At 30.8% G+C, this 12,987-nt stretch overlaps 1 protein-coding gene across 1 annotated transcript; it reads right to left on the reverse strand.

Moving 5' to 3' along the window:
* Nucleotides 1-8,681: 8,681 nt before the first annotated feature.
* Nucleotides 8,682-12,551, reverse strand: LOC119662108. Its single transcript, XM_038071659.1, has 5 exons — nt 12,192-12,551; nt 10,952-11,435; nt 10,569-10,702; nt 10,031-10,151; nt 8,682-9,916 (listed from the first exon to the last, which is right to left on the reverse strand). Exons 1-5 carry the CDS (start codon nt 12,392-12,394, stop codon nt 8,849-8,851), a joined length of 2,010 nt encoding a protein of 669 aa, XP_037927587.1. The 5' UTR covers nt 12,395-12,551; the 3' UTR covers nt 8,682-8,848.
* Nucleotides 12,552-12,987: the final 436 nt, after the last annotated feature.

Here is a 12,987-nt window from a genome sequence, read left to right on the forward strand (position 1 = left end):
TTTAGTTATTTATTTCTGCTTCATGCTATTATTAAACAACTTATTAAACTCATAAGTCATAACTTAAATGTAGTTAATGCCCAAACATTTGCTGGTGGTCTTGTTATCTTCCACCTTCAGAAGTCTATGCATTGTGTATCAGATGTTGCCACATCATGTCCTTTGTATATATCCATAGCTATTAATCATGTTCTGATTTTCTTAAGAATGCAACTGTATTTCTCAATTCCGGTAAGCTGCAAAACAAATATTGTGTATAAATATTGAGATTATCCAATATATTGATTTTTTGTTTGTCATTATATATGTAAATATATATATGTATATATTTGATATCATTGCACCTGCAATAATATATTGAAACCTGTACCCATTCACTACTAAAAAATTTTTAATTGTTACGTATACCTGAACAAGACATCCGTATCTGCATTTTTGACTACAGATCGTATCGTAGACAACTGCAAAGCGGATGAGATCGACAGTCAGTGTCTTTTAAGAATATGTATGGAATATGTGAAATATCTGAGTATGTAGCTAGAATCGTATAAATCATTTAATACAATGTAAGAAAGATCTAGAAAAAGTTGATATCTATATTTAGCTAGATCCCTAACAAATAAAAAAAAAACTAGCGATCGCATAGATACGCTCTATCGATATACTACTCTTTACTGACATGTTATAACTGGGAATTCATGTTCTCTAATTTATTTTTCGGTTTTTTTTTATAAAGTTAAGTTTATTTTAATTTTAGTTTTAAAAACACTCTGACATTCTAATACAGTCTTTAAAGAACAACTGGTCCGGAAATCAAGCAAGGATACAAAGTTGAATTATTTTGATTAAATTTTTATAGTTACTCAGATAATATTTGGGAAAGGCGTTAACAAACATATTATCTACTATAACTCCTAACGCAAGAAATCATGGATTCATCCACACAAACCATCCATATCACAGTTATTATCAGTTATCAGTTTACTATTTGTTCTGATCAATGTGATCCACTCTATAAGATGAGCACCGCGAGAATCGCGAAGAAATCAAAAAAAGGCTTGATAAATGCATCGCATCAAAAGAAAAACATTTTTTTCCATGGAATCCATAAGTTACCGAGAAGATGGTCGAAAGTCATAGCTAACGATGTGAAATATATTGCTTAAAATAAAATGTATGATTTTTAAAAAATAATGATTAATAGTATTTTTCTCAAAAGATCTAATAAACTATTTTATATACACAATATATACGTTTCATATTTGTTGTTTTTCCAGGATGCTAAATCAATCTTTACTGTGTTGGAATTGGTTATACAATTTCTTAAATTCTGGGCGATCAAATATTAGTTAGACTAAAGTTGCGAAAGTCACACATTTGAATAAAATGACAGTCGTCTCGATGTTTGGCTATAAGTGATTTGGAGGCAACAAATCAACTGATAAACTGGAGAAAAAATCTAAAAAAATCTGACTGTATAAGTATTAAGAAAAATCATGTGATATTTTAATATTTGAGAAGGTTTAAATAAATTTTAATTTCAAAGTAAGCTCAAACAGCTCATTTATATCAAAAACAAAAGGACACGGTTCTTATCCTATATAGTTCTGAATGTAGATTAATCACTAGCTTCTCAACTAATAACCAATACCCCTTTTACCTATCACTTACCAGAGACGGACTCAAGAGCATCACCTGCTGAGAATATGCAACGCAGAGTATTACTTCTGTTTATGCTATATGCTCCTATCCTGTAATTACACTTTGGATTTCATTGCACCGAAAGACGTCTTTGATCTTGAACTAACTGATGTCATTATTATTCCGAATAATTTCAAATAATCAGAGTTAGTTTCCCTAGCTGGTTTATCGCAACTGTTTGGAGAGATTCTCTCCAGAAAGCTCACAAAAGATTACATACATTATTTAACATTGTTTCTTTTAATACAAATAATAATAATTAATAAAGCTTATTGAGTTTTATCATGTAAGTTATGTATTTATCGTTTTTATGAAAAGTATTTTCGGTACTCAATGAGTATAATATTAATCTGAGTTCCCATATTGATAGTATGGCTCTTTATTTTCTCATTATTATTACTCAACATTTTGTAGTATTAAATAACTATATTCTTATCATTTCAACTAGAACCAATAAAAAAAATTGCCACTTCACACTTCTACATCCCTAAGTACTACGAAAATTTGTGGTACTGCATTAACTGTGAGTCCAACAGTAGAGAAGAGTTAAGAGGATACTTAAGTGTAGAGCATTCATCATAAAAAATTCGAGTATTTCGATATACTGAAACTGAAACATAGTTGCCCCACAACCCTTAGAAAAAAAAGAAAGGATGAACAAAGAAAGGACAATAGTACAACCTAAACAAAAAGATTAATGATGCGCTTAAGGGACATTTAAGGACAACACGTCGATGTGTTGCGAAGTTGTTGCTGAAGACTAACTGAAATGCCGTCGTCGTTGTTGTTGGCTTTCACGAAGCTCATGCAAATTGCGAGAAGCTCATTTGTCGCAGCGGGATTTATTAAAATAATTATCTTGATGCTTTCGCCTGAAATTCGTTATGTGAACCCTGCCAAAAGAGCAAAAGCTACGCCGGAAATGTTAACATTACCGTCAATAGTAGCGGAGTAGCACACAGGGTTGGCCATGGGAAGAGAAGCGGACAGAAGTGAAATAAGATTCTTTCTTTATATATTTGCTTAGTTGCGTAGACTTCATATTAAGATTTGAAATTTTTATTTGTGTCGTTTTGTGGTCGTACGGCATTAATTGTTGCTGCTGTTCCTGCTTTAGCGACTTTTGTTGCTGTTATGTAGCAATAGTAGCAATCTTCTTCTTACTGCTTACAGCTTACTGCTTACTGCTATCGTTATTGTAGTTGTTGCGTAGTCGACATTTTTAGCACTAATAACTATGATAACAGTTTATTTGGTTGTTTGTTCCTTGTGTTATTGCACTCGCAGGAGGATTTGCTCTTTGTATTTTTGCTTAAGACAATTATAGGAATTGTCCCAAAGGGATAAACAAAATTCAAATCTAGCAAACATAAAAATTTTGAATGAATCTAATTAGTGGTGCTTTTTTCTCATCGCTCTGTGTTTCGCTTGTTTCTGGATCTAATTTTTATGTGTGATATGCAGTGTTCGCAGATTAAGACGTTTAGTTTAATGTAGGGACTTGTCAGAAGGCAATCTTTCTCATATACGTGAGCTGTATTTGTAAAATTGTGAATTCATTAAGACAAAAACGAAAAGTAAATTAAAAGTATTAGGTTAAGGAGTTAATTTGGTTAGCTGTAAATGAATGAATGCCGAAAGTGATACTAATGAGGACATGTCGTCTTAAGGAAACACTCTCAAAAATAAAATATTTAATTTGACCAGTGGACTTAGACCATCCTAAAAATATAACTACTAAATAGAACTTTTAACCTTTCGTCTGTTCTTTTTAAATAAATAAAATTATAAATAAATGTCTTTTATTTATGGGAAATACATTCACACTGTAATGAAGTACTTGTAGGTCTTATAAACTACATTGTCAGATATGCCTTCTTCAAAATGACGCCCATTTCGATGAATTACTTTCACTTACTTTACTAATTCCTATAACTTGGTGATTAACCGAAATCATATATTTTCAATTTTTTTTTAAATTTCTTCAAATTTTTTTTTTCATTAGTTTTTATTCCTTTTCTTAGTTCCTAGGTAAGGCACAGTTCTTTTCGGGAGAGGACTATTAAAAAACTCAGAAACCTATGCATTTATAATAGTGTGATCATCTTTAGCGTTAATTACGGATCACGGATTGCAATACGGATCTTCTTCATAACTCTTGGATTTAAACATAAATTATTTAGAGATATATATTAGGTAAGTGAGGTCGTCTTCTCTCTCAATAGATGGGTTATCATGGCAAGTTTCATTCTCATTAAAGTCTTAATATCACAAGGTACTAAATAAACGATAGCGTTAGATGTTAAGCAACCAGTATCGGGTGAGACCTGTTAAATAATTCTGCTACCAATCAAATCAGTAGTCAGAAGTAAGTTTTCAGTAAATTTTATTAAAAAAAATTAATAAATTAAATTATAAATTAATTAGAAAATTCAAAAAAAAAATGATTTTAAAATTTTTTTAAAAATTAAAATAAAAATCATCTCATTAAATACTTATGGTGCTTTAATAAAGAGTATAGTTCATCGAATTATTTCGAGGGTCGAAATTTAGTCTATCAAATAATCCCCTTAGCTATTTACCTGTAGCTGACATTTTATTAAAAAAGCGATCATCTGTCGCATTAAATGTGTGGGTAGTGTGGATTTTTACCTGGGTGGACATTTATTTTTTTTTATAACTCCTAGGTTCAAATATGCAACATTTGAAATCAAATTTTGGAAAAGTATACTAACTATCTTCGTTAAATAAATTTTTAGTAATACTTAGTTCAATAATTTTGAAACTATATTGTTCTGCAGTGTTGTAAGCATTTAAATATCTAAAGTCATACTTAGTTTGAATCAGTGATCAGTTCAAGCAGCATTAGAGTTGCTCAATGGATATACTATTGATTAAATCAGTTATTTGAGCAAGTCACTTGAATAGCGACATAATAAATTATAGATATTAAGATTTTTAAAGATATATGTAAATTTTTTAACGAATGTAAGAAAGTGTCTATAAAATCTACTGTACATTTATTTTTATTAATTTTAATATTAACACTTATTTCATTTATTTTTCTTGGCTTCGCTGACAACAGCTTAAGTTCGTTTCGTTTTTTGAAGACGTCGTTACCATTTTCGAGCATTTTCAATGCTCTTGTCCTGTACTCTAAAGACTCAGACTTGAATTTTTCGAGTCTGATGTCGTAAGCAAATAAATATCAGCTTTATATATTTTCGAAAGGGTTCTTCGTTTCCTTACTAGTAAACGAAAATGTTTGTAAGATATCGGTATGGTACTCATTATAGAGTGGACCTTCTTAAAGTTCTTCTTCGTAGGTGAAAGTCTCATTATTGCTCTTCACCTATGAAATTGAAAATGAAAACTACAAAAGGAATTCTTTTTCTTAGACTTTTATTAGAGAAAATTTTTTTTACATTTTTAGTAAAAATTGAGTTATTCACTTATTCAACGAAAAAAAAAAGTTCTCTTTAAGGCAATCGTTTTCTGTTATTACTTTTCGGTTTGCTTATTTTCGGGGATCAACATTCAAATGCATAAAATATATTTTTATTTTGAGAAATCTTTTAAATTCGTTGAATAAAAAATAATAGACAAAAATATAATATTATAACTTTATAGAATTTGACGGGCGGGGGTTGATGTTCAGTGACATAAATGGGACTGAAACCTTTTCGCCTGCTGTGCGTTAACAGCAATAATTCATTTACGATATTACATTCGCGGTACTCGAACTTGCGTCCTGCAGTGCCTGTTGAACTAGGAAAATAGCTCACGGTGTGCAGAGAGAACATTTATACGACCATTCTACCAAAGAAGCTACGCCACACCTGCCGCAGTAACCACACCTGCTACTATGGAAAATTTGCATAAAATTCCGCCTTGAAACGACAAAAAAGTGAGGATTTTTGTTGGTGAATATTTGAGTGGCAAGATAAATACCAACGTTGCTGTATTTGTGCATAATTTATGCGCTTTTGTATTCCTTTTGCACTCTTTTTATCCTTTTTAGAGCAGTTTCATTGCTGATTTAGGACGGCGTGCATACTTTTTTCCTCTCCATACAGCAAACCGCACAAACAAACGTGAATATCTTCGCAGTTGTACTGGAAGTTACATGTAAATACCTTTCCTGTTGAAGAGTTAGGAGAGGAGATACTTTTTATGAACTCACCAATTAATCCAACTTGGTTCCTTTTACAATTTTTAAAACAATAGTGTGTCAATGAATAATTTAAAAAATGAAATAAAATATCTATCTCAGTAGTCTCAGTAGTGGGTGTGAGGAAAAACCTTTGCTCAACGCGCCCATATCGTTGGAAACGCATTTTCATCTATTCAACGAATTACTCCAAGCAAAAATACATAAATTGATTGAATTTAATATATCAGAAAATGTTTCTTCTCAGCCCGTATTAGGCTGCTGCGAATTTCTTGCTTGTATCTATGGCAAATGTGAAAAATGCAAAGTTGCGTGGATACAGGTAACATTTTGTACTATCATATTTCAATTTAATAAATAAATTCTGAAACAAATTGCATGCGAACAGCGCCAACATAAATTCGAGTGCACATGTGCCAGGACGCAAGTATATCCAGTGCTACCTTCCCAGTGCGAAGACTCTACATCGGAAAGGTAGGAAATTCAAATAAATCGAACCTGTCTGTAGAAAGAATAAGAGCAGAGATAAGATGTATATGCAATATTTTTTATTTAATTTATGATAATTTAAGCAAATTAAGACTTTATTATAAATTCTTGCTGTTTTTACCATTCCTACTATTACCATTCCATTCCTTACAACATCCTTTTCGAGAAGTTTATTCTGCGCGTCATAATTGGCTAAACACTTGTTCCTTAATTCACAAAATGGCAAAGCTCCTGGTTTCGACAAGTTTGAGAGCTGCGCACCTCTGCGTAATACTACTCCTTTTACCTCATTTGAAATTCAAAAATTCGTTTCTTATGTAAAGTAACCAAGTTGCGAAATTTTCTTTTGCGTTTTCCGTGCTTCAATTTTGATATTTTAAGATTTTCCGAGGTTGAACAAAATTTTTAATTGGTAAATTATACCACATAGACGTTAACTTTAATGCTTCTTCCAGCTTGCATATACCTTCTGCCATTCACTGGTCTATGATTTCTTTCCATTTTCAGCTCTTTAAGTCACTAAGTCGCATTGCTTCCACCAGAAACGGTTCCTCTATTTGAAATTTCTTGGTAGAAAGAAATTTATTCTCTATCAGCAGAACCTGCGGAATTGTAGTGTTTCCATTAAAGATTTTTATCACAGCCTAATAATTTTTAATTCTACTTAAGATCCTTTTTAATGTAAATTCCTAAGGAGTTACAAGTAATAATTTCAAAACTAAGTCTTGTTGAGCAACAAACTAACTATATCTGCAATACGAAGCACTCTTTATTAAGGTAAACGCAAATAAATGCGGTATGGAACGAGATCGTACCATACCGCTACACTTCTATTCAACCAAATACTTGCCAGCAGTGCGAAAAGTAAATAGGCACGTTTATTGACTTTTCAGGTCAGATTACTTTTACTGAAGTCAGTGGAGTGATGGCAAACTTTTTTGACTTTGTCTATGTGTAGATCGTTTTGTTATTCTATTCGTCTTTGTGGGTGTTATGCTTGGTCGGATATATAAGCAAGCTTTTAATTTGTGACATCACAACGGTGTCGCCACTCTAACCTATCCTAATCTTAATTTACTTAACCTTACCTAACGCAGGTATTATATATATAACTCGTGCAAGTTCTAAAGTTAAGAATTTACACAATTCCTATACATTAGTATAAATCTTTAAATTATTCATAAAAAATCTATTAAATTACCTAACATCTATGGGATAAATATATGGTATATCTCTATAGATTTCCTTCAATGAATGTTATATTAAAATGACAAATAGAGTCAAATTTCATTAAGGGGAAGGAATCTTATCTGTCAATAACCATAAGATCTTTGGAAGAGAGCCACTTCATCTAAGTCATTGCTTTAATAAGCATGGTTATTAGATATATCGTTTCATAAAATGGTTTTCTGATGATATGGTAGATATATTTATTTAAAACATCGTTAATTGGAAAATACGATTTTAATTAGTTAGTTACTTGGTCATAACAGACGTAAGTTGTTCTTGGTAGCGTGTTATAGCTTTCTTCAGCCAGCACGATCTTTCTAACATCAGTCGGTATTACCAATTGCCCCCATATTGTTGGTCACCTGGTGCTTTCACCAGAAGTGTGGACGTGCCTTACAACATTTTTCACCTGTGGGTATCTAATCAAACACCTTTCTAGCAGGAACACTTTGATCTTTCGAAGATTTCGTTAAATCTGTAGGTTGACGTTATTTTTGGTGTTTGCACTGGTTTCCAAATAATCAGAGTCTTAATCAACTTCAGCACTACATCATCAACCCAGCGAAGTCACTGAATTTAAATGTGCTTATCGCCTTCTCATCACTGTTGGTTATTGTTGGTCAAGCTTTTTAACAATACAGTAGGACTAGGATAAGGGACTTGTACAGAGTGATTTATTTCTATTAAAAACGATTTTAGTTAGGTTTATTTATTAATACTGTGCAATTGTAGTTATTTGTTTTACATATTAATTATATTTCGCTAAACGGTTAAAATCTTTGAATTGCTCTGCTAAGTCCATACTTATCTTTCTTTGGATACCATCTTATGGGTTAATAATTTTTACTTCTTATCAAGTTTTAAGCAAATTATTTAACATATATAATTATTTCTTTTAATCTCTTGGATAATATGGCAGCACTGTCCAAATTCTTTAGAACCAATTAAGTATTTAAGGAAAACATAACACCAGTAAGAGAAACCAATAACATTTATTTATAAAACATAATACGAGTATCAAATAAAAAGTAAAAAATATCCGTTATAATTATAGTCTTTTAATTGAAAAATATATTATATAGTCCTGTACTATATGCATAAAATCAAAAAAAAAATTGTGAAATAAAAATGATTCCATTCTTTTGCTGTTAAGGAAGATATTATTTGTTATGACTTTTGCTGTTATTTACAATGAGTGGTGAAGTGAAGATGGAGTTCCGTAGAAAGATTATATATTGTATGAGTTCATATTTTTCTTCAGAATACTTCTTTACTCAACGCAAGAGAATCTTTTTTGTTGCCAGCTTCTCTCAGCATTGTTTGACTCTTGCTAATGGCTTCAATAATTTCCGTTAAGGATTTTCGTTTCTCCAGCGGCATATTAGAACGTAATGGCGCGAGGGAGGATTCTTTCCATTCAAGTTGAGATGTTGATTTTGCGAATAATTTGGCTTTGAATTCTTCGTTTGTTAGTCCACTGCGTAAACATACGTGTCGTGATGATGTCTTTGGAGTTTCCACAGCTCTTAAATTATTCAATTTCAATTTATAGTTCTCTAGGTCGATATTTATCAGTGGTTCCATTACGGCAACTTCTAAATTTTTCTTCTCATCTTCTCTTTTCTTTTCACATACAGTTTTGTATTTGGAATTGTAAAACGAGATCTGCGGAATTAAGTTATTTTCATTTACAATATTTTCTACTTGAGGAAACTCTGCTGACCGTTTAAAACTTTTTTTTACTGAATATACATCGCACTCATGTGAGCTAATCTCACCTTCGAGATCGTTAAAGTCTAACTCTGATGGTGGTTCAAATGGTCCTTGTGACAAATAATCACGTACTACATCTTTTGATATCGAAGGTGTATTTCTTAATAAATTTTCTCTAGTTAATTTAAGTCTATATTTGGGATTAGTTTCGACATTGTTTTGAGCTGATGACGATGATGAGATGTTTTCACGGTTTTTCTTTCTGGTTTTAGTTCTAACTTTTTTCCGTGGCTTCTTCACTGATGATATAACATTACTTGGCTGGTGTTTTACCTCTTCTGGTTTTTGATTGGGCTTTTTAAAAACATGTATATGTATACACTCCATGAACCCATTATCATCAATTTTCTGCTCGTTACAGATATCGGCTTCAGGTATTTCATTAAGTTTATTTTCGACACTTGAGTTTGAAAGTTTATTTTGAAAATTGATTAACCAAGGTTGGGAGCAGGAGTCTGAGCTTGCACTAGCATTTTTGTAATATTCGATTTGTTTCGAAAAATTATCGACATTTATGTATGAACTATCATATTTTATTGAAAAATCAGCAACCTACAAGTGAAAGGTGTAGTACGTATATTCCAACAGATTTTAAAACAGTTTTAAATTAATAAATATTTAGTATTTACTTGATTAATATTTTATATTATAGGCGGATGAACTTACTGGCGTCTGTTCACAAGTTGAAGGATACGTTAAGCTCGGTACTGAAGTTGTCAATTTTTCGAAAAACCGTTTTTCATTTATAATGTTATTTAGTTCAAACTGCTCGAAATTCATCGGTGGTCTATTTAATCCATTTCCAAATTAGGGATGAAAACCAAATAAATTGTGGGGAATTAAAAATGTTTTGTTTTATTTTTACAAAGCAAAAAGTTACTTATTACCAAAAATAAAAAAAATATATACTACGATATACTGAAAATAATTTTAATAGAGACAGGAAATTTTAAAATTAAATCAATCAAACTGCACTTTTTGATAATAAATAAAAAAGCTATTTAAAAAATAAATTACTAATTTTTTAGTTGAATAAAGAAAATTTGAAAAAAAATTAAAGTGATTTTTAATCAACACCAACAATAATATATAGATTGATAACTTAGTCCATATAGTACAACCTAAAATTGTTTATTCTACTATTTAAAGAGGAAGTACTGCTGTTAATTACATGCTGCATCATTTGCAATTCTTATAGACGTACCTGATAATATGTCTTTTCTCGGGCCTTGGTTTTGGTGATTGATATCGATCGGTTGTTATTTCACTTCTTCCTGGAGTCCACACATTACCGCAGAATTTGCAATGGCATCGACAATTAGCTGCTTTTGAGTCGTTCTATAAAAAACCACATTCAGATACTGATTGTCTCTAAGATTAGCTAAAATTTTTTTTTTTTAAATAATATCTTTCGTAAATAACAAAACTTCATTATCCAGCTATAATCAAAAATATAGATTTATTTGTTTAAAATCGGTATCAATTAAAGAAAAGTTCGAGTTATTATTATTTAGTTAACAGAAGACCCGAAATTATTATTCATAAAAAACATATATATTCTTTGAAAAAATATATAATAAAAGTTACTTGTACAATTATCCGCAAGTTTTCCAAAGACGATCCAAAATTCGCTTTATATGCTGAGTTATTGCATTCAGAAAGCGTTTTGTGGAAGTTTTTATGTATACTACCCAATTTAATTTCTGTTTTGTTAGAATTAGTATTTCGTACAGAGAGGTTTAGTGGATTTCTAAGTGGCATGTTGTCATCCGCCGTTGAAAATTTGAAAGACGAAGTCTTTGTTGTATTAATGCTACTCAGGGTAGTTAGTGTTTCGTTTCGGCTTTGGCACTCCGATGTGTTCTTTAGTATATTATTATCGAGTAATACCGAAGATTGTCGATATCCGTTCGAAGTTTCAGTTCTATTGCTCATTTGTGATGGATTATCCAATTTTCCTTGAATTTCTAAGGATGATGATTTTTTTTGAGTAGGTGTTTCTGGTGGACTTTCTGACGTTCTGTTGACCCCTAATGATGATGATTTTCTATTTTGATTGGAAAACCGTGCACTAAAAATCAAACAAAAATTTCGGTAACCTTTAATTAAACATGTCTTTAATAATCAAAGAACTTAATTGTGACTTAGTGGGCTTAGTAACTGTTTGCACCTTTACTCCTTTCCTTGGGTGCACTCCAATTGCTCGACATTTCAAAAACATTTCAATCTACATAATTTTTAAAGTGAAATCTTTTCGGTGAAAACTATCGGCAAAAGTTGACAACTTGTAACTTGCATGTATTTTGTGATGGTTAACTTATATAGAGAGAACTTTATATTTTTTGCCTAGGTCAGGTTGTGTTACGTTAGGTTAGGTTGTGCCGGCGATCCAAAAGTATCCACTTAGGCCGATGGTCCCATTGTGTTATTGTATAAGGGGAAATTTCAAGGATATTTAACAATATTTTCCTTGACGTTTTTAAATAAAAATCGTTTAACAATCATTAAACGTGTAAAAATTATGAAAATTTACTACAAAAGTGGTGCCCCAGTAAATAAATTTCATAGATAAGAAAGAGATTATGTATCCATAACAGATTTTCACAGAACTTGATGCTATCAGAAAGCACACTCGGTTGAAAATACTAGTACTGTTAATGGAAATGACGAAGAAGATCTAAATTTACCTTTCATATTACACAGAATGTAATCTATAATCTAGAATTGTAGATCAGAAATGCGAATTTTTTATTAAAATAGAATTACCGAATCATTTGTGCTTTGCTTTAAATATAATCTCGAAATTAATAGTGTTCTCTCATCTTACCAAATAGATTTCAATCCATTTGTAAATGAATTGTTCCTGTTCTTCTCAGCAATGCCATTTTTATTCATTTTCCAAAACCGTAAACGTCTATGCTGATCATCTTTATAGAATGGATTCAAATGTTCTGGATAGTTATAAATCGTTATTTCATTTGTTCGTCGGCCATTTTTTTTGGCATTTGATTGCTCCACATTATCAGTCATTATCACTCATTAGATTAGATCGCTTAGAAGATTTTCTTGATTAGATTAAACTTTTTGTGTGCTTGGAAAAAAGAAATGCGTTTATATCTTCAAATACTGTTTGAGATTTTCCATAAAATTGACCCAATAATTAAATATAAGTAGCAAGATATTTTAAATTCCAACAAGAGATATACACATAAAAAATATCTTATTATTTAATATGAAAAAATTAATTAAAAATCAAAATGTGATTTATAATTCTTGGTTGCTTGATTTCTTTTGTTTTGAATTTTTTAAGACAAAATACATCTTCATTAAACCGGATCTAATATTGGGAGTTAACATAAAAAATATGTAAAGAACTTTATTACAAAAATTAGTTAAAATCAGTTATAGTATTATAGTATAGTATATCTATAGTATATATAGAGCTTATAGTATTGTATTAGTTTATTATAAGTGATTTTATATAAAAATATTTATATTTATTTGTAACTGTTTGCAATATACTAAGTTCAATTCAAAAGTATTTGTACAGACTGATCATTCTATATTATTGAACGTTGATTGATTGACGTATGTGTGTCATACATTTAAGATTGATTACTCGA

Source organism: Teleopsis dalmanni, chromosome X (genome assembly GCF_002237135.1).
Source record: "Teleopsis dalmanni isolate 2A chromosome X, ASM223713v2, whole genome shotgun sequence".
In the NCBI taxonomy this organism is placed as follows: domain Eukaryota; kingdom Metazoa; phylum Arthropoda; class Insecta; order Diptera; family Diopsidae; genus Teleopsis; species Teleopsis dalmanni.